Raw genomic sequence first — 27,488 nt, 5'->3', positions numbered from 1 at the left:
GTGTACTAATATTGGACTTGAATATTTTTTACCTGATATTCGACATCTGATGAGAAATTTGAGATCATGTAATTTTAACTATTTGCGTTCTAACTAAACTATTTGTGTTCAATGCTAGATATGTAAGTACCTAGACTTCTTGACACATAGACAAATTGCGCCATTAAAATAAGTCACAGCTAACTATTAATAGCCGTAGGCACTAAACTAAAATTGTAAATTAGATTTGCAGGAGGTAAATTATTGTTTTGCTCTTTTAAAGAAAGATCAATTACCTAATCTAATGTACCGACACCATAACTCGATTATTGATATTACGTTCAAGTCAAAAGTGGTTTCGAGCACTTCTCATAGAAGTCTCGTTAAAATACGGAAATCGTTATGGTTTGGAAATAAGATGACGCAAAGCATCAAAGCATCATGTATCAAGTTGTTTCCAATTTGTCGAGTTCTATACACAAAGGCTTCTGTCTAGCGTCATATAGAAATATTTATATTCCAGGTAAATTTCTAAGCACATTTGTTTCAACATCAAAAGCATAGTACAACATAAAAGCAACAGAAGTCTTATCTTCCTTTGAAATCTCTTTCACGACCGTCATAAAACAATTTTTTAATTTCAAAAAATCGTAACTACTGATAATCCATCACCTTGTTCCTTCCGCCTCGATTGGTTCCACGCCAGGGACCTATTATGCTATTACTCTCGCCATTTGTTCTTAATCGTGATTGGCTGCGCCGCATTATGATAAAGACCAGCGTCATCTAGCGGTAATTAACACAACCGTTTATTCGTCACCACCGGATCACCTCAGTCAATCACTGAACCAATAAACTCTGGCCAATTTTTACAGAAATTCTTAGCTTACAATGGCAGACAAAAAATCTACAAATCACGCGGCAACGAGTTCTTAGCCCGGCCCCTGGCTTTCACCTGCAATTATACCGATTCCTCGGGCCATCGTGTCAATCGTATGGTCTCCGTCGATCAAAACACGACTGAATAAATAATCCAATAACAATCAGGCCGTCCCGTTTCCGACGATTAAGGGAACATCGTACGCCCACCCGTGCCGCTTATCAAAACCGATCGTTTGCCCCGGGTATAACGAGTCGGCCCCGGACAGAAAACGCCTTTTGTCCGGCGATTTTTCGTCGTTGCAACGGCGAACGACGCCCGTGATTCACAGAACGAATCGGCCCGGTGAACGTACAGCATCGTACAATAATGACGCTCTCGAAAGGCAGCGCCGCCACGACCAACCACATATATACTATCGCGTACATACATATACGCATACATATCTATAAATACACACACACAACACGTGCAAATACGTACATACACCAGTGTACATATGTATACACATATCACGATGTACATACATATGAACGCAGAAGTACGTACGTATACATGTATACACGTATATACATACACGCGTGGTCCGTATACGGACCAATAATTCTCAATCGCCGTTCGGAACGTTCGCTACGGGCCGCTCGCGCCGTCCCTTAAATCTAGCAACGAGGCCGACCTTATCGGGTGCCTTCCACCGTGCGCCATTATTGTGAGATACTGTACGTCCTGATCCGTCGTTTAGAGCCTATCCAGGCCGCGAATCTCACGCGTTCGGCAGGAGGTTTTTCTCTTTCTCTCTCGTACGATCCTGCCAACGAAACAGAACGAAATAGAAGGAACGACGTGTATATACGTTTAAGCGAGACAAAGAGGAAGAGAGAAAGAAGGAAAACGGAGAATGAGAAGAAAGAAGAAGAAGAGGCGACTTTCTGTTGCGTGGTGTTGTTGCGAGCGCGAGCCGGAGCGCATGGCCACTTGGACTGGCACATCGCGGGGGAGGAGTTGAACGGAAGGGGGTGGAGGGAGGGGGCGCAGGTAATCAGAGGCACTAAACCACGATACCGTGCTGGCAGTTAGAGGCCTCTATCTCTTCTGTCGTTGGTGGTACAACACGCCCGGTATTATTTGCAGGCTGCCACATTTGTCGTAGGTGGTCTTGCGACAGTGGCGTCGCGCGGCCCGTATAAACGACGCCGTCTACGACACGCCGCGCCGTGGTTCTCCTTCTTCGCGTTCTCTGGCCGCTCGCGCGAACAACGAACATGCGCACGTTCGGCCCTTTCCAAAGGATTCGCGTTCGTACGGCAACCCCTTTGTTCCACTTCTCCCCTTGTCCTAGAAGTGCTACCGTGGACGACGTCGCTGGTACATATCGATAAGACCAAAATACCATTTACAGTTTAATGTATCGATAATATTCTTGCAATACCGGCAAAGTAAATTGGGCTTGAAAATATAAAATTGTATCGAGTCGTACGTCGACTCCGAATAAGGCATGTTTGAGAATCTTTTTAATTAATAGAAGCAATAACTTTCTTTCGACTTTCGAAATTTTATACAGTAAGAGTGTCTTGCTTTGAAAGATACTGTATAATTTTATTTTAGCTTTAGTGAAAATTTGATTCATCGATGCGATGGAACGCAAAAGACACTATAATTTTCCCAAAGTTTATGCAACAACAACTTCTATTCCACACGAGAAACTGTTTTTTAGACAAAAGTAAGTTCTTCCTGATGGAAGAACAAAGATCAAGGGAAACCAAAATACATTCTATGTATAACGTACTGTCGATAGTAAGAAGTTCGGATAAGAGTAAATAAACCTAACTCTTGCTGAAATTCTATTTCAGTTCTATTATGTTCGGTTCTATTCTGCTTGCCGACATTTCAATGATATAAATATGTCTATCAATTTTTAATAAAACTAAAATCTAAATCTATTATTTCGTCCTCTTACTTTCGTTTAGCCCCTTTACTCGCATTCTTCTCTCTTCTTCTTCCCTCGGTAAGCCGGTAAACCCCGTGACTGATTAACGATAGAATTAACGAAGATTAACGCCCGTGGCACCAGGCGAAATTTATGGTCGGTGTACACCGATTCCTGAATTATGGAGTTTACCGGGAGCCGGTATCTCCCGCGGGATCTCCCAAGTGGCTCTACCTGCATCGTGAAACGGAGGTGAAGTTCTCTTTTTTGGGGGGATACTTCTGCCTCCGGATGGATAAAAAACTATCTCTTGGAAAAGAGACTCCCGAGGGTTTTTACGATTGACAATGATATTCGTAGCGTGGACGATGACGGTAATGATGATGATGATGGACGAGCTAAAAGCGGTCGATTAGGTCGACGCGTTTATTCCGTCATAATCGGGACGGTCGAGATTGATGGCGGAGTAAAGAGCATCGATGGGAGTGGAGGTTACGTACTACAATCGAACACGCTTCCTCCCGTGAAACTCCTACGTAGCCGAACAATTTCGCAAGCAGCGATGAAAGTAGATCTTCGTTGACTCAGGTACAAAGTATTCGACCGTATACCGGTGGATACGTAGAAAACGACGGGCTTTCTTGTCTGTCTCTCGTGCAGGGACGATTAGGTGGATTTCGCCTTGAAAACATTCGACGGTGATTGTCGACGAAGTAGGAGTTAGTTTTTGCTCGTACGTATTTCCCTGAGTTTTTATTCCTTAATAAATCAGTTTTATCACAGAAAGTGAAAATGTGTCCTGTATATATTTATAACGTTATCTTGGGGAACGAATTAAGAAATGGCAGAATCTCATAACAAGTCACGTGAAGCGCGTATGTATAACGATTCGCGAAAATCACACGGTACAATGCAATCTAAAATTATCGCTCCAATTATTTTCTCGTTCCGTTATTTGATTTTCCTATGTTTGTAAACGTGATTATGTTTTATTTCGCTAATCTGGACAATTAGCAATCATAAAGAGAATTGTTTAATCGTATATTCCTTACTTGGATCTAAATATGCTGCTCGTTCAAAGATACGTTAGTTCGATTACTAAAAATGTCTCTCATAGAAATGATTTTGTCCTTAAGTTAAAATTGCACGTTTGTTTTATTCTTGTTCTCGTAATAGTACCTATCTTTTCGTTTACGCGTATTCAATCATTTTGTAACATTTCAGAGGAAATTTGTAATAACACATTGCATCTTGTCGTACATAGTATCGTTTAACAATTTCATACCATATGGTATCATCACCATAATTCTATACCTACTCTTTATTATATAAGTTCCTCACTGTGAAATCGCTCGATTCTACCTGCAATCCCAAAAATCCAATATAAATCTACAAAAATTCAACAACTACTCCGTCACGTTCTACCAAATACATTCACCTTTCATCGATTCATTTTTCTCCTGCGCTATTTAATTCACGAACCATCATTCTCCTAATGAAACAAGCAAAAGAAACCTTCTGAACTGTAACCCCGTGACTCTGACGTGGCTACCGTCCACCAACCCCCTGCACATAATCCTTGGCGAACGAGGTGTCAGCGACTTCTTGAAATTCCATCGGTGAATCTCGAAACGAGGCGACTCGGCGCGGTCGCGTCGATTTCCACTGTTGACATACGAGCGGTAAAGAGGGGTTAACGGTTAGGGAATGATTAATAAAGATGCGCGGGCACGCGTTCCACCGGATATAAGGCCCACACAGATGCATGATGGACGTGTGTGTACGCGAGTACATAGGAACGCGCCCCTCTATCGGCTGCTTCTCGCCAACTACAGAAGAAAACACGGCGTAGGGCCGCGGTAGGTGAGCCGGTGTGCGCCCGTCGGGACGCGTGCGCTCGTGTATCCTCGAGGAATACGTACGCACACACTTTGGCCAGAAGGAGCAACAATATGAGGAAGAAGAGGCGAAGAAGAAGAAGACGAAGAAGACGACGAAGAAGAAGCAAAAGGAGGAGGAGGACGCGCGTCCACGTGCATAACTCGGACATAAAACAGGCTCGCTCGCGCAAACCACGGCTCCGTGCTGGGGTACGGATGGGCTAACGGATGGACGGACAGACGGACGGATCGACACACAGCACGCGCGCATGAATATGTAGGATGTCTGGAAAAAAAGACGAGGAAAAGTGGGGGCGGCAAACACTCGACGCGCATAGTAATCGAAGCCGCGTCATGCCAATAACATCGCGCGCCTAATGTTCGATCGATCGATCGGCTCCGACTCTCCACCACAGGGTTTTCCTTGGTTCTGCGGGCGCGCGCGCGCGCGACAAAGATAAGCTTGGCGCGCGCCACGACATGCAGCTGATTTACGCGTTTCTCTCGCGCGTGAAATGATAGAAAAGAGGGAAAGAGGGAGAGTAACGGCGAAGAGAGAAGAAAGAGATAAAGAGGCAGAAGAAATTGATAGGGATGGAGGATCGAGACGAAGAAAAAGGAGCGGTTGATGGAGGGGTGGAAGAAGAGGAGACGCGTGTGCCGCGTACGAAGACACGCGCGAATGGCCGTGGTGAAACGGGCGCGGGTAGGTGGCTTACACACGAGCGGAGTTTACAATTTTCTGCACGACGCTCGTTCGAATGCCTGTAACGTTGCGGATGCCAATTGCCGATAATTCAAGGTGTACCTACCCACGATATAACGCGCGGCCGCAGACGCTGACAGATTGCTGGGTACCGGGACAAGCCCTCTCGATCAGCACCGGCCCTCTTTTAGGCGCGCCACGTTTTGGCGCGGTACGGATACCAGCGCATTTCGAACGATGCGACTGCGATTCGAGCGAAACTATGGTCACGCTGGATGCGTATTCAGAATTGATATTCCGATGAATTTAATACGTCAATGTAATCAAATATGTATGTAGATTTTTACGAGTATACGCATTGTAGTCTTGCGGTGTTTCATTCGTCAGAATGTCACTTTGTCTGAATACGCATCCACTGTAACCATGGCCTAAAGCTTTCATCGGGGCTTTAAACGTTTATTGTCCAAGCCATATTCGATCATATGAATTGCTTCATAATGAAAATGCTGTCCTCGACAACTGTCTCTGACTCGGCTGTTCTTTTATATTTTTGTAACCAATAATAATTTGTTACGAATGTTTGATAGCGCAAAATGTGGAATGTCGAAATTAATCATGTTTATGGCAGCGAGACATCAAGAAGACGGACTTTATCTATACCCGAGTTATCGATTAAATAAAAGGGACAATCAAAATTTACTGCAAGCTCGGATCGGACGAATGTATTCCGTATATTGTACTGTACTGTATATTGAATAGGCTTCTAAAGAATAATCGTATGAAATATCGTAAATAAATATGTTAAGGCAACCGTGCAAGACAGTCTTTATGCATAAAAGTGCAATTTGTACGTCTGTACTAAAGTCAATAAACATACACGACTGTAAAAGATTTTGAATTCTAAGCTGTGAAGTGACATTAACACCTATCAACGGCTTACGCTATGGAGGGAATGTAAATTACGCGTTTCTTCTACGATTTTACCAAAGATCTATTATCAGCGAATATTATATTAACAAGTGTCAGCAAGTAAATTACAAATATAATTTTATATCAAAACACGAGAAAGAAATGACCAAAAATAAATGAGTTATCTTTTCTACTAGACACGTGCTTTACTTATTGATATAAAAGGATCGCGATGATTAAAAAAAAAGTTGTATCTTTTATACATTCATCGCGAGTAACGATTGAAGGGAGAATCAATAGAAATCATTTTGTAACAAACTGCGTAAAAGCAACCTTAACGCTTTATAGATTCTCGGATAGCGAAGGTAAATTATTCATTCCACGTTTGTAATTCAAGTTTTAAACAAGTTGTTGGCGGAAAGCATCAAGACACACGTGTCGTTTGTTTTCGAGGAGAAGCTTTAATCGAAAAATAGCGACGACGATGGAAGGTACAACCTCTTGACTTCCAATCGCGCATATGCCTTTTAATATTAATGCACTACGTTGGCACCTACGTAAGGAAGCGAGCATGCGTCGAGTCGCAACGGTGAATTTACGACGTATTAAATTGCGCTACTCGATATCTTTGTAATTTTCTCCGATGGGCATAAAACTGCGTACTTACGACCAAGGGAAATAGCCGACCCCAAGGATTTGACTCGAACTCGTGTTCCTTCACTATGTTTAATTAAATCAGCCACCGGAATATGAATAAAGACGTAGAACCTCGATCTTTGTCCAACTTACAGTTGCTATTACAATTTCATTATTGTTTTTAGATGTTAGTACGCTTTTTACTACTACAACTTAATTTGTTAATATGTATTTATCGCGTGCTTATTGTTATCTAAGATTTATTTGTTATTACAGTATCCACGAAAAAGTATGGAATATAAAATAAGGAAAAAGTGTTTTACGTTTAACATTAAAACTATCAATCACTAATGTGGATCTATACATATGTATATATAGTGAATCACGAAAGTAGATGAAAACTACTATTGCATACACATTATCCGTTACATAAAAGATTTCACATTTAACGCTGCAGTGACATATCATGATTATATTGGCAAAGGGCGTAACTAATCTGGAAATGTAAATAGAAATTCCGAGATTCATTGTAAACATATATTCGATAACAAATTAGCATGCAAGATGAATAACACATACCCGTTAAGAATTAGATATGGTTCTACTGAGAATATTGAAATTTATTAATGTAACGTTTAAGCACTTTCGTGATGTTTGCGAAATGTAATGTAAACATCTTTTATATACACGTTAATATTTGTTTCAAATTATACCAATATAATCACGATAGTCGTGTCTCACAACAATGATAACGAAATTTAAGAATGTTTCGTATAAGACAGACAACATATTTATGATATATTCACGATATATTCAAAAATATCTACAAGTATTCGAATCGACATCAATTTCTTTCATAGTACCAATATACTTGTAATTGGTATACTTGTAATTTTACAATATATTTTCATTGAACTTTCACATCTTTTCCCTGTTTGTAATTATCTTGCATTTCTTCGTTGAATGATTCGTAATATACATATATTTTTCATTCGAAACGAAGGTGTCTTCTGATGAAATAAACGGAAGTAAACGAAAACGTTTCGTGACAAAGAAAATTCGCGATTATCACCTGCGTTTTCTCTGCCAGTTCGTACCACCATTCACGTTGAACACGTGACGAGTAATTAAATTAATAATAACAGCGGTACACGAAGAGACTTTTCCGACTTTCTTATTCCCAGAACTGTCTGGGAATAAGACCCCTTTCCAAGTGAAAAAGGTTTTTCTACAGCTTCGTTGACGCTTCTGTCTTTATTCGGAACGCGCTTCTTCGCTTTATTAATAATTCATTAACCCACTTTATTAAGCGTCATTCGATCGTCAAGTCGAACAATGGAAATATCAGCGGCTTTCTGTCCGAGTTTATTTGTTTATTTATTTGTTTATACGCGTATAATATATGAGATTGTGATTTCAACTTTTCTCTTTGATCCGTTATCTCGAAAGTAATTAATTATGCCTTTATTGCGGTATGCAGGAAGGATTGGAACGTTCGATACAAAGGCAACGCCTTTCTAAATTCTTTCTGTATATGTCTCAGAATGTTCTCAAACGAATTAATACCAATTTAATGATTTATTATTATATCCAATGATTCGTCGAATTCAATCGAGTCTTTAACGATTCCCTACGCGAAACAGTTTTATTCTTGTGATTAAAAAGAGACGAGAGAAATTGTTTGCTAAAAATGAAAACTTGAATATCTTGGCGCCTACATGCTACGAGTGCCGATGAAGCTTTAGAGAAAACTAGTAATTGTTAAAATATCGAAAGTCTTTAAATGGGCGAATTTTCAAATATAAAAAAAAACACTTTGTTGTTATTTCATATAGAAAATTATAGAAAAATAATTTGGAAAATTAGCTTAATGTTTTTTATATCTTTCACTTGCGAAAAGAAATTATAACATATGTAAAATATATAAGTGAATTAGATATTTAAAAAATTGCAATAATTAGTTATTTTACTGGTTGTATAGCACAATTTCTAAAACACCGTAGCATAATACTAAATATACTACTTCATATATAAAAAAGACACAAACTAATGGCTAAAATACTCAGGTTATAAAGATAATAAGAGAATAAAATAAAAAATGGCATAGTTTGCAAACAGACGGCCTATCTATTCAGCTTACGCTGATACTTCATACCTTAGTAATGTAAATCCATCGGAAAACATTTGTCTCTATATTGAAAAATATAGATACCTTTGTTGCCAAATGGCAACATCGTACATTCAAGAATTAAATGAGTAATATTTTTCCTTCGATAAAATTATTCGATAAAATGTGCCCCATTATGAGCAATAAAATAAAGGCCAAAACTTGAAATTGTTTGAAGAATTTTGAACACTTGAAACTTTACTTATTCGTAATGTTTTTGTTTTAAATATATTCACGGTGAGATACAATTCGTGAAATATTTGTCTGGAAAAGACGAGTTTCGTGTATCGAAAGCAAGAAGTCGGAAGAAAATTTTCCGAACGTCGAACGTGAACTTACCGAGCATCTTGCTGAGATCGGCGTTGTGGAGATCAGGATTCTCGTCGGCCAATTTCTTGCGCTCGACCTTTGCCCAGACCATGAACGCGTTCATCGGGCGACGTATCCGTTGCTCCTTCAGGCTTCTCTGGGCCGTGCTGCCTGGATGGCACATCTTCACTCCCGCGGGAATCGGCGAGATGCCTTGTTGATACTCCAGCGACGGACCGGAAGCCAACCAGGACATGTCCTCGAGTCGCTGTTGCACTGGGCCGCTCAACATTCCTGGTATCTGAAAATCCATTTCCGATTTCTCATATTCGATTTGTATTTTTTAAACTTCAGCATTTAACCTTCAACTCGTGGTCTTTCATTCTCGATCTTGGATCGGTAGTCATCGATTCTTTATTACCGATATTAATTGTACTATTTTATAATTGTGATATTTGCGTAAATTCGTATTTTTATAAATATATCTGAAGAAGGTAAAAAGAAATGCATACAGAGACTCTTTTCATCTATTAAGCAAATACTATAACGAATACTATGATTTTGATACTTTGCATAATTTTACATGAATATTATGTGCATTCTGTGTATTTTTAAATTTCCCAAATCTAACTACAACGATTACGCTATTCTGAATACTTTATACATTTTTACATATGTATATATCTTGCACATTTGCAATTTTAAATTTCGATGCACGTGCATAAAAATCCGCCGACTATTAATTAATAATTCTGTCGATACTCGATTCTTGATTCTCGCTCGTAGTTGGCATCTAGGTTGCCAATTTCCAAATTATTGTTTACAAATTCCACCTTTCAAATTTTAAATCCAACTTCTCTTTGCCATTCTTCAGTTAAGGTCCACAATTTCCTGATTTCAATCTGAACGTGCAATCAGTCAGAGAATCAACGAAAATGATCCATGGATCGATTCTTCCCGATAATTACGCGCTTATTAACGAAAACGGGTGAAAGTCGCGCTCGATATTTTCCGATTCCATTAATACGTAATTACTGGGAGATATTAATCGGGCAGCTAATGAACGCCACTCGAACGCGGTGTACCTGGTATTGTTGCCGAGTAAAAGCTGTTGTTCAAAGGTTGCCAGACTCTCGTTAGAATCGGCATTGTAATATAATGAAAATGAATAATGCACGCAACCGGGCGATAATAACGGCTGATAACTTAATGAACGTAGGATACGGTGATAAATATTGAGCCTTCGTGAGACCATATGATGTCTGTGTTACAATTGCTAGGTCGCCATAAGAAGGCAGAAAAATAAGAGAAACGTAGTATAAATAAGAGATGCATATGAATTTTAAGAATATTCAACGAAAGTCTCTATTTTCTGGAAATGTCTTAATTCTAATATCAGAATACACGATTACCGCTTAACTCTTTAGAAATCAAGTATATAACTAATACCGATGGAGTCCATCGACTTTACTTTTGTGCAACTCCTATTGTAAGAAATACATTGTTGTACGAATCGATATACGACGTACGTATATTATAAATTCTTAATATTTCTTTAAAAACCGTAACTGATATGAATTTTTTCGTTTAAATCAATCGAACAAAATGTAGATAGATACAAATCATCTTTTATAACTTCAGGTTGAGTAAAACAGGTAAAACAATTCCGAATGGTTACGGTCGAGACTATTTCCTTTTCGTATCATTTCTCTTCGAGTTGCGAGTAAAGCCAGCTCCACACGTCCTTTGTATTCCGAATGCCAAATATTCGTTGTTTCACTCGCAATTACATATCGTTGATTTACTGGGCTAACGACATGTTTCAAAGTATGTCAATTTTGAAATATCTGCAAATTTAATTCAAAAACAGAGCTGTAGGTATTGTTCTAGTAATATATTTGTTATAATTCCTTAACAAGAACAATGCCATGGCTCAAAGAACATTACGTACGTTGTAGAATAAAGAAATTTTCCTATCTCGAACTGGTGAAATAATTAACTATTTACTTGAACCGATTTATTTCAAACCGACTTGCTGAAGAATCTAATTTCTTCAACTGCGTCATGCTTTTACGAAATCGTAATGTATATCGATATAGCATTATTTAATTAATAAACGCACATTGCTTACGTACATTGGTAGTTGTACGCGAATACTTAGCGAGCAATTCATACGTCATTAAATGACGCGTATTTAATATTCAGTGAAATAATGAATAATGCTGAATGTTTAGAAATTTCTATGTCACGTGTATTTAAAGTACACGTGTGCTGTATATGCACAATGGCATATGCATAGTGTACACTTTTTGTAATCCACTTTTTCAGATATATTAAAATTAACGATTTCGAAGGTGTGTCATAAACCAAGCATAAACGTATATCCATTCTTTTCCATCATACTACTGTAATCTTAATTATACATGTATGTACATAGACACAATATATTTAAGTGCACGTTAAAACTTCTGCTGTGAATATACGAACGTATCATTTACAAGTAATATATTTAGAGGAATATTAAAGTTTGGCAGTTATAACGTTAGCATATGCGTCAAACCATAAACCGTGGTGTGAAGCCGGCTTAACCCGAGGAACGCTATAAAATAGTGAGAACGTAGGTGTGCGCGTGTCACGTTCGAGGTGAAACAGCGTTCCGTAAATGAAAAATATGCGAGCCTATTTCCAAAGGAACGGTCTCTCCTGTCCGTGCTGGATCGACCGAACCTAAACGTACCGAAATGATTTGGGTGTCAATGGGCATGGAACTGTCGTTGCCGTCGATGTTCGACTCGATGTCGTAGGCCCTCGACGTAGGAGTCGCATAAAGCGAGGAATGAAGTGCCAAGAGTCCAGGGGATCCGCCATAACTGCTGACCGGTGGTGGTGTCACCTCACCCCTGTCATAATTATCCAGCATCCTATAAATCCAAAAGCGAATTTATTAATCATTAGTACCGTTTATAACATACACAGGCGGCTTTTGATTAACGGTAAAATCGCTACGCATCCGGTGCGAGTTCGCGCGCAATAGTACCGATGAAATAACGCGGTCGTGTATCGTTTCGCTTCAACGAATGACTTGTTTGTCATGTGAACATGCACATCACGGTGTACAGGCTGCTTTTCTCCGATAAATCTCGATGTTGAAAGCGACCGGGAATTATTTTATATCGATAAACTTCTTTTATGGACCGTGTAAAACTCGACGCGGTCGAGTGATGCGACGTCGTATAGATTTTGACCTTAGAGTACCTTAGGCAATAACATACATGAAAAAATGCTATGCATACGGAAATTTAAATTACATTTTTTTTTTTTTTTACTCTTATGACTAGACTGCGGACGTTTATGCAAATATGAATGTTTGTGCATAAGAGTAGAAAAATAAATCCTGATTCGAGATTTGTTTTATCGTTTAAATATCATATAACAGATGCTTTACTTGCTATGCCTATTATATATTTCACATATTTTTGCATATTACATACATGTATATATGTACTTATGCATAATATGAATTTTTGTATATTTCGTATTCATGTATTTTTTTTTTATCTACCTTTGTATGTATATATATTTTTTGTACATATAAATTTTACATAAATGCATAAATATCTAGATTATTTTCTATTAACTATTAAATCGTTTCAGTCCGGTTAAGTTCTATCGTTTTTATTATTACCATTTTTGATCTATTCTTTTAATATTTCGTACTTGGCAAAACTACTATTGTCAACTGGCATTTTCATTTCTAAATTTTTCCTACAGATACAAATTTGAGAAAGATTAACAAAATGATAAAGTTTCGATCAAGAGAATTTATGAATTTTGCAGAAGAGATAAATCAACAGTAGTAACTGAAAATATTAATTCGACGTATTTGCAAGCTGTAAATATAAAGGCATATCAAACAGAATCTTCGATGTAGAATATATTTCTCTAATTTCTTTCTTCAATATAGTTTATAACTTACGGTTTACGGAATAATTTCGTTTCTTTCACTAGACTCGACAGTTAGCTTTTCGAATTCTATTTGCACAGTGATTAACCGGTACGGTATAATGCGAGACTTTAAACTTAGAATCAATTATGCGTATAGAACGTTATATAAAAGAATTAATAGCTAATATATCGTATTAATAATAAAACAGTAATAAGCATAATGTATTAGAAATAAATAAGAAAAGCAATCGCAGCTACTTATAATACGCCTTGTAGAAGCACCTGCTACCGCGTTGTAGATTCGAATTTCTTGCTAATTTCGATGAATTAATAATACTTCTCACGTCATTAAATTATAATTGAAGTGTTGACCCAGGAAGAAACGAGTACAAGTGCAAAGGAAGCGGTAATTAAAACTTCATTCCAGAAAACGCGAGTCCATCTCAACTTGGGATCAAAAGCAGCGCCAATCTGAATGAGGAATATTCACTCGGCTTTCTTTATCGGTAAACAATGCGACCGATCTTTTCCACGGGCATCTCTCCTCATTAAACATTGTACCAATTACCTTCTTCGATCTCTACCTCTAAACTCTTTTGCCGCGATAACTAAATTTGATTAAATGCACCGCGGTGCGTTCCAAAGAACAGAAGAAATACACGGAACAAAAAAGTAAAGTAACTCAAGGGAAAAAGTAAGAACGAAGATAAAAACGACTGACGGAAGGAAAAGATACGAAGTCCACAGTGTGAAAAGCACAAGTCATACTTCTCGCTGTTTTTAAAAAAAGAGTCAACCAATTCCATATAGAAATTGTCTTTCCATTTGATTTTGCGATTAAATATGCATCTTGGCCAGCTTCTTCGACATTTAATCTAATTTACATTAATTATAATATTAATTATGCGTATCTATCGTCCCCGATTATTTCATATTAAAATACTCCTTTTTAATCATCGAGCGATGTGAAAGCTAGAAAAATAGTAAACTTATTCATGTTCTGGTGTGTGCTCTTCATATGTCGTATGAAAGCATACAGAGAACAAAATGTAAATGTAAGAAGAAACCAAAAAAACGAAGAAAAAGTGAAAGAAAAATTGTGCCGAGAGGCCAAAAGGGAACACCACCGATTCTCTACAATTCACGTTTTACCTTTCGCTGGAAACTGTATAGATTGAATTTTTCCATTCACCTTCCTAATTTCATACCAGAAAACATCCAAGTACACGCAGACGATAACCACTAATGTGTGCAAATCGAAAGAACCGAGAAAAAGAAAAGACGAAAATCGATAAATATTAGCCAATCTAATAGCCAATATCCAACATCGTATCACATATTAATCATTCGTAAAAGACATGCGAAGATACGGAAGACGACTATAAAACTCGCTTAACAATCGCCAAAGTCACATTCGATCCATCATGTTTCTTCGTTCTCGCGCTAAAAAACCTGACGAAACGCCGACAAATTTGTCCGCGCCAAAAGCCATGCTCATAATCGAATCACAAATCGTGCGTCGCACGCCGACTGTTCAGCTTTTTCATCCTGGCTTTGTCACGCGATATAAAGTAGCCGTGTTTGGAACTGACTCCGCGGAATACATATTCCGATTAAAAGCAAAAGTCAATTATTCCGATTGTCCGGCGCGTCCGTCTCTCGTCCGTGGATAGGGGGCGAAGACAAGGACGAGTTCCGCACGACGCGGTTGGAATACCATTCTCGATCCGTTCGATACCGGGGGCAAACGAGAGCGCGGTCGCCTCGTCGGCCAAGAAAACAAGAGATCGATTCGTACACGCCGGCATTCGTATATACGCGAGGTAATTGACTTTGGCGTCTCTGTTTCGTCGTCGTGGCCGTCCACGAGGCTGAAGAGCAACTCGCTGCGGTAAGAGAAATGCCCGGTGAATCGGTTGCTCGTGCCCGTGCAGCCCGATTGATCTGTCAACCCCGTTAGGAAAAGAGTTGATCGACATGAATGAACCATTCAAGGCCACTTAATGGAATTCCCACGATTGTCCTTAAGGCATAATGCGACCGCGCTGGATATAATAGTAGCAACAGCTGTCTCCGTGCCGTGCCTACATTTATATACAGTCGGCGACTGAAATAAGTAGATTGGTAGTAGAAATAGGTATCAATGAAGTTTCCTTGTACACGGTTTGTTCAGGCGGAAATGTAAATATTCGCTCTTTAATATGTTCCATGCGACAGGATTTCTACGATTCCTACCTCTCGGGACGAAACAAATTGAAAAATGTCCTTTTGCTTGGTTTTTAGCTAAAGCAATGGCTAGAATATACATGTTAGATCGCTGAAGAATATTTTAAGAAATGATGGATTCCCTCCTCTTCGATACAATTTTTGTATCACCTAACTGATTGAAAAATGCACAATTTCGTTTTTAGCGGAGTTTTCTTCACTATATAACAATATATCTTTTTGCAATTCTAATATCTTACGTTTTTAATACAATAAGACGTAAAGCGGAAGATAGAAAGTGGAGAAAAGCAAGCAGTTTTATAGACAACGAAAATCTGATCGTATCTATGAGTACAAAAATTGTTCTATCGAGTGCTACTCACTACTAATTAATCTACGTACTATAAGGCTGTATAATAAATATAAACTAAATATATAACGTTATTACTAATTCGATTAAACTTCATCGATAATCACTTCCACTACCTGTCCACTTATTTCTGCCCCCGACTGTATATAGGTATATGTATATATACATATAAATACGTATTAATAGACATTCGTTCATTTATACAATACGATACGCTAAAGTTGCGTGTACATGCGCGGTGTTTGTCCCTTATGCGTGTTTAGATGTGTTCGCATCTGTGTATAAATTTAAAAAAACACGTAATACATACGCGAGCGCATGCATATATGTATATGGACACGCGAGTGTTCCACATAATGGCCATTGTTTCATTCGGTCCGCGAGAGATGCTGAGACGGGGGCAAAAACGTAGCGGCATTTTCATTCAATAAAGTTCGCCGGCTAGTAGAGACGGTTTTTGCTAGTATTCCTCTCGGCCACGGCACACGCTTCCCCGGCTGATTCTGCTCGAAACGCGCGCCACGCCGCAGCTACTGTTCCGAACGGACTGAGCCATATAGCATCGATAAACGAGATCGATACGAGGTGTCGTTTAATAACGCGTCGCAACGAGACCAACGATCGATGTCCCGGAGAGGGGTCGTTTTGGCGTGGGACGCCAAGTCAACGACCGAGGTCTTATTTTCACTCTATTCGTATCTTTCTCCTTGTTCTCTTATTTTCAGTCATTTTTTCTTTTCCGAAGAAAGAAATTTTGAAGTTCATGACACGGATTCGACAATTTCGTCGATTCCTTTATCATGATGTCACTTTGGTGACTGAACGGTTGTATCTTTGTTTTTATATTTTGGTTGGATATTTTTATGGCCAAGGTGAAACAATGTGTTGAACAGTGTCGCAAAGGTGAACAGTGAACAGTGAACCTGCTAAGTGTAAAGATATAAGCCTTTTAAAAATGGGTAATAAATCCACGAAGTTATGTAAGAAACAGTACGACTAATGTTGGAAAAAACATTTTTGAAATGTTCGACAGGATGGCAGAAATATTCTTCTAATTAAAAAAGCAAATAAGAAGAAGTTTTAGTGATATGAGAATGATAATAAATTACTCTTCTGTCTTTTTCTTTCTTTAATCTTCGTTTGTAGTACACATAATTTTACGATGAAAATGTAGAATATCTATTCGAAACCTTATTTATTCTTCTCCTGTTTAATTATGTTTCTTTTCTTGGTATGATTTATAAAAATGTGTGCAACGGGATTTCTCCTCGGTAGCCATACAAATCTGACGAAAGAACGATGCGTAAAAAAGAATACATTATTGCTCAATGATGAATATATTTCGCCTTTGATTGTGTAAATTGTTTCCTTCTTCAACAGCTAGTTAAAAGACATAAATAACATGCTAAAATTACGCTACATTTCTATACGATTAAGGTAAGCGTACACTACCTACACGATTCTTGTCTCAATATCCACTGAACAGATGTTTAATATCTAAATAAAATTTATTTCCCACGGCTGAATTTCAAAGCTGCCAAAGTGCCTCGTATATCACAAACGCAAGGTGTAACTATTAAATCCGTGATAATAAAGTCATTCGTTTTTATGTATTTTCTATATGATATAACTATGTACGACTATTTATGTAAACTTTTAGCTTTATTCGTAATGTTCGAAACAGAGGTGATTCCAGATACTTCAGGCACGAAGACTTAGAAAAATTCCAAGAGACATGGACAAGGTTTCCTTGTATATATAGGTATATAGTATATATAATTTCTTGCATTATTTTCGATCCAACCATGTTCTTCTCTCGATAAGCAATTTACAAAGTTCGATACAAATATTTCGTAGAAAGTTTTTCTTAACCCTACTGTTATCCTTGACTTCTTTTCACATATAACAATCGCAATAGCGATCCTTTCGTATTTCTTTCGAGTTTGAACAATTTTCTATCGACTCGGTCAAAAATGATACAAGGAAAGCAGCAGAATTAAAGCATTAAAAATCCTCTTCGTCGTAATTATAAATTATAATACCAAAAATGCGCGGACCGTTTCGTGATTAATTGAAAAACGGCGTATTTATAACGAAAGAATTTATAACGACATCATTAATGATACAAAAGAGAAATATCTAATTACAAAAAGCTTCGAAATTCGTTCAAGATTCCACAGTTGAAGGGAATACTGGTACACATAATAATTTTACTGCAGCAAGAAAGAAAGTGACGTAGAAGCACCGCAACAATACAGCAAGGTCATAATTAAAAGTGTTACCAAGACTTGTAAAAAAGAAGGTTGAATTTCAAGTAGGACGTACGCCAGCAACGAAAAACTGCAAAAACTCACGGTCAAGATTCCTCAGGTTCAAGCCGCGTCGGTGCAGCTGCACCACCCACGCATATGATAGATACGCCACTGCCTTCAGCATTGTTTCTTTAATGATTCATATAGGGTGATTGTACCAAGAGTAGAGGAAGCAGTTTCCAACTGCAAATGCAATGAGCCTGTGTCGTATCGGAAATATTAATCCTGTCGGTGTCGTCGAAGGCCTCCGTGTAAACGTGAATCGCACATTTTAATGGTGATTATAATATGCAGACGACTTTCGTTCTTTTAAATTGCAAATACCAGCTTTCGCTGGGCTGACACGAGATTTCGTCTGAATGAAGTTTCTTGATTAAATACCTCGGCGATTCCTCTTGTCGGCCGACAAGAAACAAATAGTTCAGCAGCTCCTCGCGTTTATAATGGTCTATGAATTCTTTGTGTGTCAGATCGTTGCATTGTTAGAGCGCGTGCGATGAAACAGGTGTCGAAACGAGATAAAATGGAATTAATGACTGTATGTAATTGTATTGAACAATTGTGTATTATACCTATTATCAAAGGATTGAACTTGCTAATAGACATTTAGGGGAATCTATTCCTAAAATCTGTATGTTAACGTTGCATTTGCAGATGTTTGGTTTCGCTTGTTGTAGATGCTTTGATTAGATGAAGATTATGTCTTTAAAACGTGTCACGAAGTGTGTAGAAGAATTGTGGAACAAAAACTTCTCTATGCGACTAATTCGTAAGCAAGATAGATGTCTGAAGTTCTACGATATCAATAAGCAGTATCAGTCGCTTCTCACGCGTCTTTATCATTAAATTCTTCCTTTTTATTTTCTTATCCATGAGACTGCCCCCACTGTCGAAGTTCGACGTAATTCTTTACCTTTAACGACCTTGAACCTAGACTACCAATATGCTGAAGGTTACACTAACTCATCTTATTCGAAAATAATTTCTTTTTTAAGCAATCCTTCTACTCTACCAATTCCAAATCTGAATCTTCACTTACTATCTATTGAAGTTGAACTAACCGAACCAACCGATATTAATTTGACGAAAACTTGTCCTTTTTAGGAAATAGTCCATCCATCCCATCGACGCTGAATTTAAATATTACGCTCTCTTAATCTTCTAACTAATCTAACTTAATCTACTAAACTTAATTTACTAAAGATCATCCAGCTAATACCAACGCGACGAAAACTTTTCTTCTCAAAAATCTTTCCCGATTCTCCTAACCACGAAGTAAGTCATAATCCTTAGAGCTTCACCTTCGACCTAATATACAGATAGAGTTTATCCAGTTTCATCGAACAGATACTCACACGACAAAACGACTTAACGGACGAAATACTTCCTTCTACCGTAATTGTAAATCCAAAGAACTTTCTGCAAACAAAATTTCCTTCTTACAAAATATTCCTCCATTCTACTAACCACGAACTCATCCATAAACCATAAGCCTTCATCTTCAATCTAATAAAGTTACTTTAACCTTACCTACTCGCCAGAGATCTTTTCTTCGAGCGTAATTACAGAGCCAAAGAACTATGCCCAAAGAAAATTTTCTTCTTAAAAGTATTCCACGATTCTAATAATTTGATCAGAATCCTTGAAGCTTCACCTTAAACCTACCGAAGTTCCTCTAACTTTACCGATACTTACACGACAGAAATCTTTCCTTCGTAAACTTAACCATAAACCATAAAGCTTCACGTTCGAGCTACTAAAGTTTCTCTAACCTTACCGATACTTACTCGACAGAACTCTTCCCTTCGAGCGTAATTATATATCCAACAAACTTCTTTTCTGACCAGTATGTCACCCGGAGGAATTACGAGCCGCGCCGGTCGAGCCAGATATTTGTCCGGGCGCAAAAGTCGAGCAAAAGGCGGCCAGAAAGTGCGGCAGCGTGGCGCACGAGACAAAGGACACACGAACGTACGAAGGAACGAACGATCCTCTAAATCGGCACGTCCGTCGAGGCTCATGAATCTCGGCGAAACAGAGAAAACCCTTGTGTGCACGGTTCGGTACGCAGCACCGGCACGGACACGGGGAGTGAAGCTCGTGTGGTTAGCCGAGAGATAAAGAGAAAGAGAGACGAGAGGAACGAGGCCTCCGTCAACGACACACTTGTTGTTCCTCCGGAGTAAATTATTCCCCCCTATCGGGTCGCGGAGAAGTAGAGAAAGCTTTCGAGTCGCGGACGCCTGACGGCTGACGTAGTGGCGCATTTTATTCAAATAATCGCGACGACCGAACACACCCTTGCATTACTCGACGCAACGGCGCGCACCGGCCTCGAACGCGCCGAGCCACGGCGATCACAGCAGCTAAGCGCATACCGGCCGACGTAGATACGTAATATACGTTTGTTTGCCACTCTTCTCGTCTATTGTTTACGGTTTATGGGTTCGATGATTTCCATGATACGACAATATTTTTTTCGCAGGATTTTTCATCGAAATATTTCAATGAATTTCACGTATAAACTGGCCGAACTTGCTGCTTAGCCTTGCGGTTATCGATCTTTCAAGTCGCCAATCTTTCTCCGAATTCGCAGACTGTGTAAACAATTGAATAAAATTTATGAAATAGCATTTAACAATGATAAATTTAAATGAAGTCGCATGACGTTCGGGGATATACAATAAATGGTTGTACCCTGAAAAAATTTGGGAAAGTAGAAAAGTCCATTGTGTTAGGTTTTCTTGCTAAAGTTGGCAATGTTAGAGCGTTTGTAACGTTTAAGCTATATTTTGTATACATAATTATTACACATTTGCAGACTAAATAAAAAAGTAATAAGCTTGTATTACGGATCAATTAGTTATCAATTAAAAACTGGACATCTTAGTGAGTGGTAACAGGCAATTCTATGTACATAAAGGTCAGTAAACACTTGCAATAAGTTCGCAAATACTTAGAATTACAAAGTGATGTTATATGTTTATTCGGTTTAAAAAAAAAAGCTAAATTAATCTCAAGATTCTGATATAGATTAACGTTGAAAATTTTCACGGTATTATTAAGATCCTGACGTTAATCTAACAAAATATCGTATTTTGCGTTTACGTATAGTATTCCATGTTCCGCCAAGATGAATTCAACGAGATAAGTGACGAACAAGCAAGATTCGGTAGATTCAACTTTTATCACGACTTACACCGAAACTATAACATTCATTAGCACCAACAAATTCGTGATAACAACGTGACAAGATCAGTATGTTCGCACGATCCTCGTATTCATCGTTTCGCGTTCAAAGAAAGAGAAAAATGTTGAAAAACTATTTTCCGAAATCAATGAAAGATTCCTTAATTCTCAAAATCCTTGATCAGCGTATTAAAACAAACAAAGTAAAACTTCCAAAAGCCATCTATTCTATTATTTGAAAAGCTCTTTATCGCGAGGCTATGCGATTTCTAAACTATAGACCAGAGAAACAAGATTCTCATAAATCGACAAACAGCTACTGACATTATTTCCAGTAGTAATATCTAAAACCAGCAGGCACGTCGACAACTCGTGTACTTAATTGTAAAAGAAGGAGGATCCACAGTCACCACATCATTTAATATACACATAATTTATATACACATAATTTAAATGTACAGCTGCCAACAGTGCTAACTGCATTAAAAGGTAATAAGCACTGCTCTATTTTAGCCATTAATTTGTAGATATACGTGTGTTGATAAAATATACTGTTACCGCAAACCAACCAAAGTGGTTGGTGATAAGCACCGGTTCTAATCATTAATTTGAATATTTTAGCAAAATACACCGTTGTTACCGCAAACCAACCAAAGAGTTTGAATATTTATGAACGCCAGTGTACAATGGTGTACATCGTCAAACTACATGTTAACTCGCGACAGATCCGATGCGTACACAGTAAACACATTAAACGTGTAAACTGATAAACGAAATTACAATAAAGAAAGTGAAAAGGAAGACGTAAAATAAAAATCTTAGATTTAAAAAAAATGAGAAAGCTGGTAAAGTGAATTAAAATCGCGCTTCTCTTTTGTAAAATCGTGCGTACGTATGCGCGTACGAGGTATGCAAGCTTGGAATCGTAAAGCCATCGAACATAGTAGAGACGCGAACGGAGGAGCTCGTAATTTTATAGGCCCCTGATTAAACTTTTAAATCGAATGACCAATGCGGTTCGCTTGGTAAGCGGAAGTGACGACCCAAGCCGCTCACCTCTGCACTACTAACGCTCCGGCGCGTTTCAGATTTGAGAACGAAGAAAGCGCATCCCCGAAACCTTTACGGGCTTAAGGCTGCGGAACGGACGTCGTCGCTGTTGTACCCTATATACCTTTCTTCTGACCTCAGACCGTACCGGCCATTACGTGCGACTTCCTGTGACCGGGTGAAACAGCGATCGGACATCTCTTCGGCGACCTCATGCTGTTCGTTCCATCCAAATATTTCGGTAAAAATAACTAGTTGCCTCGTAGATAACTTTATTAGATTTCTTTCCAATTTCGCAATTTATTTCTGCAGATTCTCGTCTCAATTGCAGTTGCTTTTTGGGTTTAAAATTAGTTGGATTCGTTTTTGGAATATTGGCGCATACATATGTATGTACTTATAGTGACGTACAAACGTATTCGATAAGTTTACAGTGGCGGACAGAAGAAAGTTTATAAAATAAGAAATGTGAAAAGATACTATAATTTTACAAAGTAAAATAAGATAAACATAATATATAGCGTAGAATACATGACTGCTATCAATGTGGTAAACAATTTTTCGTACAAAAGTTACTAAAATTCACAGTGTATTTTGAACTTTCCTCTATCCGCCACTTTACAAAAACAGTTAAATTTAGTCGATCTATTCAGAATGTTAGAGAAATTTGTGCTACTTTGTGGTTCTTTTAGGTTGAAGAGCGTGTTATGCGAACAAAAATACTATTGATAAATAAATATTATTTATTATCGCATATGTATTCATTTAAAATGCTGAAGGATTAACGTGTTGAAGAGTATGCGGAAGACTCTGTCTATAAAAGAGTTCCGCACGTTATAATATGTGAATTTACGATTTCAAATGTGATTTCAATAGATACAAAGATGCAATGTCGGACTCGTATATTATTTTTCAATTTTATTTGTCTCATTTCATATTTATAAAGTATACCAATTTATTTATATACTAACTGGAAACAAATAATTATCTTCATAAATACATTTTTGAAGAGATTAAGTTTCTTTGGTATCTTCTCCTGTGTTTTGAACTTTGATTTCGAAGCAATTAAGATACAGACAGAATTCGTCATCGAAGTGAGTGAATTAGCATTCTTGTTTCAATTTTCATGTCAGAAGTTTTTGTAAATGACCTTATTTGTTAAAAAAATGTAGGTGTAATCAAATCGAACTTGCAATATTTATTCGATCTACGATTTCAGCAAATTGAAGATCCTTTTCAATTTAACCTACATCGATGTTAATATCGTAATACTGTACAAAATATTAATTAATATTTAATTAAAGCGTAAGTGTAGGCTATATCAATGTACAAGGAGATATTCTATTCAGCTGTCAATGCTTTCGTTTCTCACTGACATAAAAGAAAGAAATTAAATAATTATAACAAAAGGAAATTATGCAGGAACATGATTCGTCCGTGTGCGTATTTTGTCAAAGAGAAGACAGTCTCGCGAGGAATAATATCCGGCTTCCGACCGAGAACTTCGAACACCTCAATTCGTTAACTCTCACCTCCATTGTTTTCGACAAAGGCAATTTTCCTTGGCCACAAGTGAATTTTCATTCCTTAATAAATCACTGTCATTGTCTGATAACGTCAGCCTTTTAAAATTCCCTCGAAACCCGTACACACGAACGCGTCACGCCAGCTAATACAAATCGCTCATTTGCGGCCCCGCGGCTCCTGTGCCATAATTATTGTATACACGCACAAGTAATATATATATTTGTAACAATACGATTAACCTCGCATCGTTCGCGTAACACGCTAAGTTTCAGTTCTGTTTAACGCACCGCGATTCTTCGCGCACCGAATGACCTCGAAATACGTTTAATATCGAAGCGATTATTAAAATTCGTTGTGCGAAGTTTTGTCTTTTCACTTTGAAATTATCGTTTCTACTGATATTTTTAAATTCGATTAACATGTTATCCTGTTGTTTTTAAAAACTGACGTTTAAATTGATTCTGAAGTTTAATTTGAAGAATCGATTTTCAAAATTTTGATGATCTTAAAATATAGTTCTTTTCCTTATGACTGCGAGTTTGAAGTTTAAACGCGACTTCATGAAATTTCCAGAAGCCGATTTTTGAAGCTAGATTCCTGACAAAGTGCCAAAATTTGATTTTTATCGTTATAAGCGAACGTTTCGAATTTAAATAACGTTTTCCTTTATATTTTTCACTTGCGTGTTTTTCATAATTCTTTGTACAGTTTGTCTATATTTTTATACCCTTTGATAGACTTTTTCTGTTTTAGATCATCTCGTTGCGTAAAGTGCTTAATATACCTCGCACGAAACAAGTGCAGACACGTCACGATACTGTTTTCGACATGCTCGGATAACGAAAATAACATAAAATTGAATAATAAGCGTTTAATGTCAAACATTATCGATTAAGCTAATAGGCGAATAATTTTACACCTTGAAATTACCATGTGTCGAAGTTATTACATATTTCTTGCTACGGTACAGCAAACGCGAAATTCTGTTATGGGCTAAAGTTCGAGCTGCCAGACTGAAATTTTGCATGGTTTGTTAGCCACCTTCTACATACTATCTATAAATGTTGCAAGTTTGAAATAAATTAACCTTTCACGTACGAGCAGACTTCTTGCAGTCTCGTCATTCCTTGTTACCTTTAAATACATCATATTTACATGTATACAGCGTATATAATACAGTTTGCTCCTAAATGTTCATTTCTTGTGCAAGAATTACTTCGTTTTAAATTTCCAGCTTTTTTGGAGCTGATGGAATTAAGACAGTACACAGTCCAAAGATAACTTTCACATTTAGACATTTAATAATTTTAATAGTCCTTTTACAACGAACCATTACATTTTTAAAATTCGTTCAAATTTGCATTATTGCCTATATTATTGCAATTAAATGATGATCTGTCTCGAGGAAATGGAAGGTGAACCTAATCTCAAACGAGAAAAAGGGCTTCAAATTGTTTTACGTTAGATAAGTACATTTACATTAAACGTATAAAGATGTGAGAAATTATGTAACATAAGAATGAAATATACAGAAGATATAGAACGTATTGACATGTATCTTGTTATGTTTGTTTTAACTTTCATATATAGAAATATTACAATATGTTTAAAATGTTATCTTAATTTATCTTAATTAACCAAATATATCATCTCAAAGTTAGAACTGTTAGGAAACAGGACCTCGTTAGGAAACACGAACAGGTACAAATAATTTATTTGTCCATCTTCTGCCTACTAATACCTATTGTATTGACACGTTCCTTTAACATCGATTAAAATATTTGACGAAAAATAAAATATACTAAACTATTCCCTCCTTGTGTCATTTCCAAGAACCACTTAACTTCCTTCAAGCTGATCTACTACACGTATAAATTACTTCAACAAGCAGTTTATCAAATGAAATATTCACACACACATACACAGGCAGTTACAGTTGTGGTTGGAAGAAAGTATAAATTTGCATATGAGTGTTAGTAACCGTGTACTAGATACGAGACTCGTTCACAAAGTAATATCCGATCATGTATAGAATAGAAGGATATAAATCGATAGGATGTGTTTGAAAGAAGGTCACTTAGCTTAATTCATACGTTGACATAAATCATACAAAATTTTGTACTTTAATAATTAATCTTGCCACGTTAATAATTAATTGTCCATGCGTTCAAAACAACTATACGAAGTGAAAACCTCGGCGATGACGAAGTGCGATCTCCCGTACTTTTACGCTTCTTGAATGCTGAAATCATTGTTCCAAGAAGAATTTACCTTCGACTTATAGCAGTTTTCCAGTAATGAAGCTATGGATTTGTAAGATGATGGGTGCAGCAATTAAATACGGGCAATGAAAAAATGATAAATTCATGAAACGAGCCTGATTTCCATTTTCTTACAAAATTTAAAGAGTTTTCGAACGGATAACGCAAGAAACGATGATTTGAAGAACGACGTGAAACGATATGTGGACTCGCGGCGGAAGTGTGTGACAAGGATAGATACGTACGAAAACTTGTGTAAGGTTACGATAAGCGTTTAAGTAGGAATGTTGATGGTATTGAAAAATAACCGAAGTTATAAATAAAGAAATAAAGAGATCTTTTTAAAACGCGTTTGCATAGTTATTTAAAAACGTATTACTTGTATTACTTCTCAAGTACCTCGTACTTTTCGCCATATTAATAACAACCATCTAACTTAGCATATACATTACTTCTATTCGTCGCTCTAGAAAAAGATATAATTCAGTTCTCTAAAATTACTATAAAATTACGATAAAATAATCTTTCAAGCTTTATTCGTCAATCACTGTACCAAGATACACAAAGTAAAATCTTTCCGAATGGATCTCCAGAACCAAAGAAAAATGATACATCTCTGCAATTAAAACACGTAATGGGAACGAAAGGACAGAGAGAACCTGAGGTGGAATTGCGATTCACGGAAACGTCGCTCAAGGAACGCGGCTCGCCGCTGAAAGGAGGCGATTCCCTCGAAATTACCGTAATTGATTTTTATCCGTAATTAATACGTAGTAACCGACCAGTTGTCAAGTCACCGATCTGAGTCATCGTGATCGCAAAAATTACGGACGCAATCTGACGCAGACGGATAGTCCGCGAGTCGCGTCGTGTCATCGCGGCCGGCTCTCTCGCTTATTATTTTACCTTCGTTTGCCGATCGATCGAAAGCTGTTGTTGCCCGTTTGAAATTCGGGGGAAGTCCAGGTATTGTTCGATCGCGACGCACCGAGAAGCTTCGTGAATCCCGACACGACATTGATACCGAGAAAAAGCGGCACGCATCGCGTAGTTTATCGTTCATGGAATTATTGACGTTTCGTCGATATAATTGATGTTTGCGAATCGGCCTCGTTGCTTCGACGATAGGTTGTCGACCTTCGGGGATCGATGGAAATCTTGCCGTTTTTTCCACCGCCAGCTGTCGAGAAGTTGCTCGTCGATTTTCATCTTTAAGCAGTTTGCAAAGAAATTTCG

General features: G+C 37.7%; 1 protein-coding gene across 3 annotated transcripts in view; it reads right to left on the bottom strand.

Annotated features, from left to right (window-relative positions):
* Nucleotides 1-27,488, bottom strand: part of LOC126878075 (putative transcription factor SOX-15) — a 70,073-nt gene that overhangs the window by 27,736 nt on the left and 14,849 nt on the right. For all 3 annotated transcript variants that reach the window (XM_050640501.1, XM_050640499.1, XM_050640500.1), the window contains exons 3-4: nucleotides 12,131-12,314; nucleotides 9,424-9,694 (exon numbers count right to left, since the gene is read on the bottom strand). In XM_050640501.1, coding sequence (XP_050496458.1) covers nucleotides 9,424-9,694; nucleotides 12,131-12,314 — 455 coding nt within the window. The remainder of the gene's footprint in view (nucleotides 1-9,423; nucleotides 9,695-12,130; nucleotides 12,315-27,488) is intronic.

This window comes from Bombus huntii, chromosome 2 (genome assembly GCF_024542735.1).
Source record: "Bombus huntii isolate Logan2020A chromosome 2, iyBomHunt1.1, whole genome shotgun sequence".
Classification (NCBI taxonomy): Eukaryota; Metazoa; Arthropoda; class Insecta; order Hymenoptera; family Apidae; genus Bombus; species Bombus huntii.
This window is presented reverse-complemented; position numbering and strand designations above follow the sequence as displayed.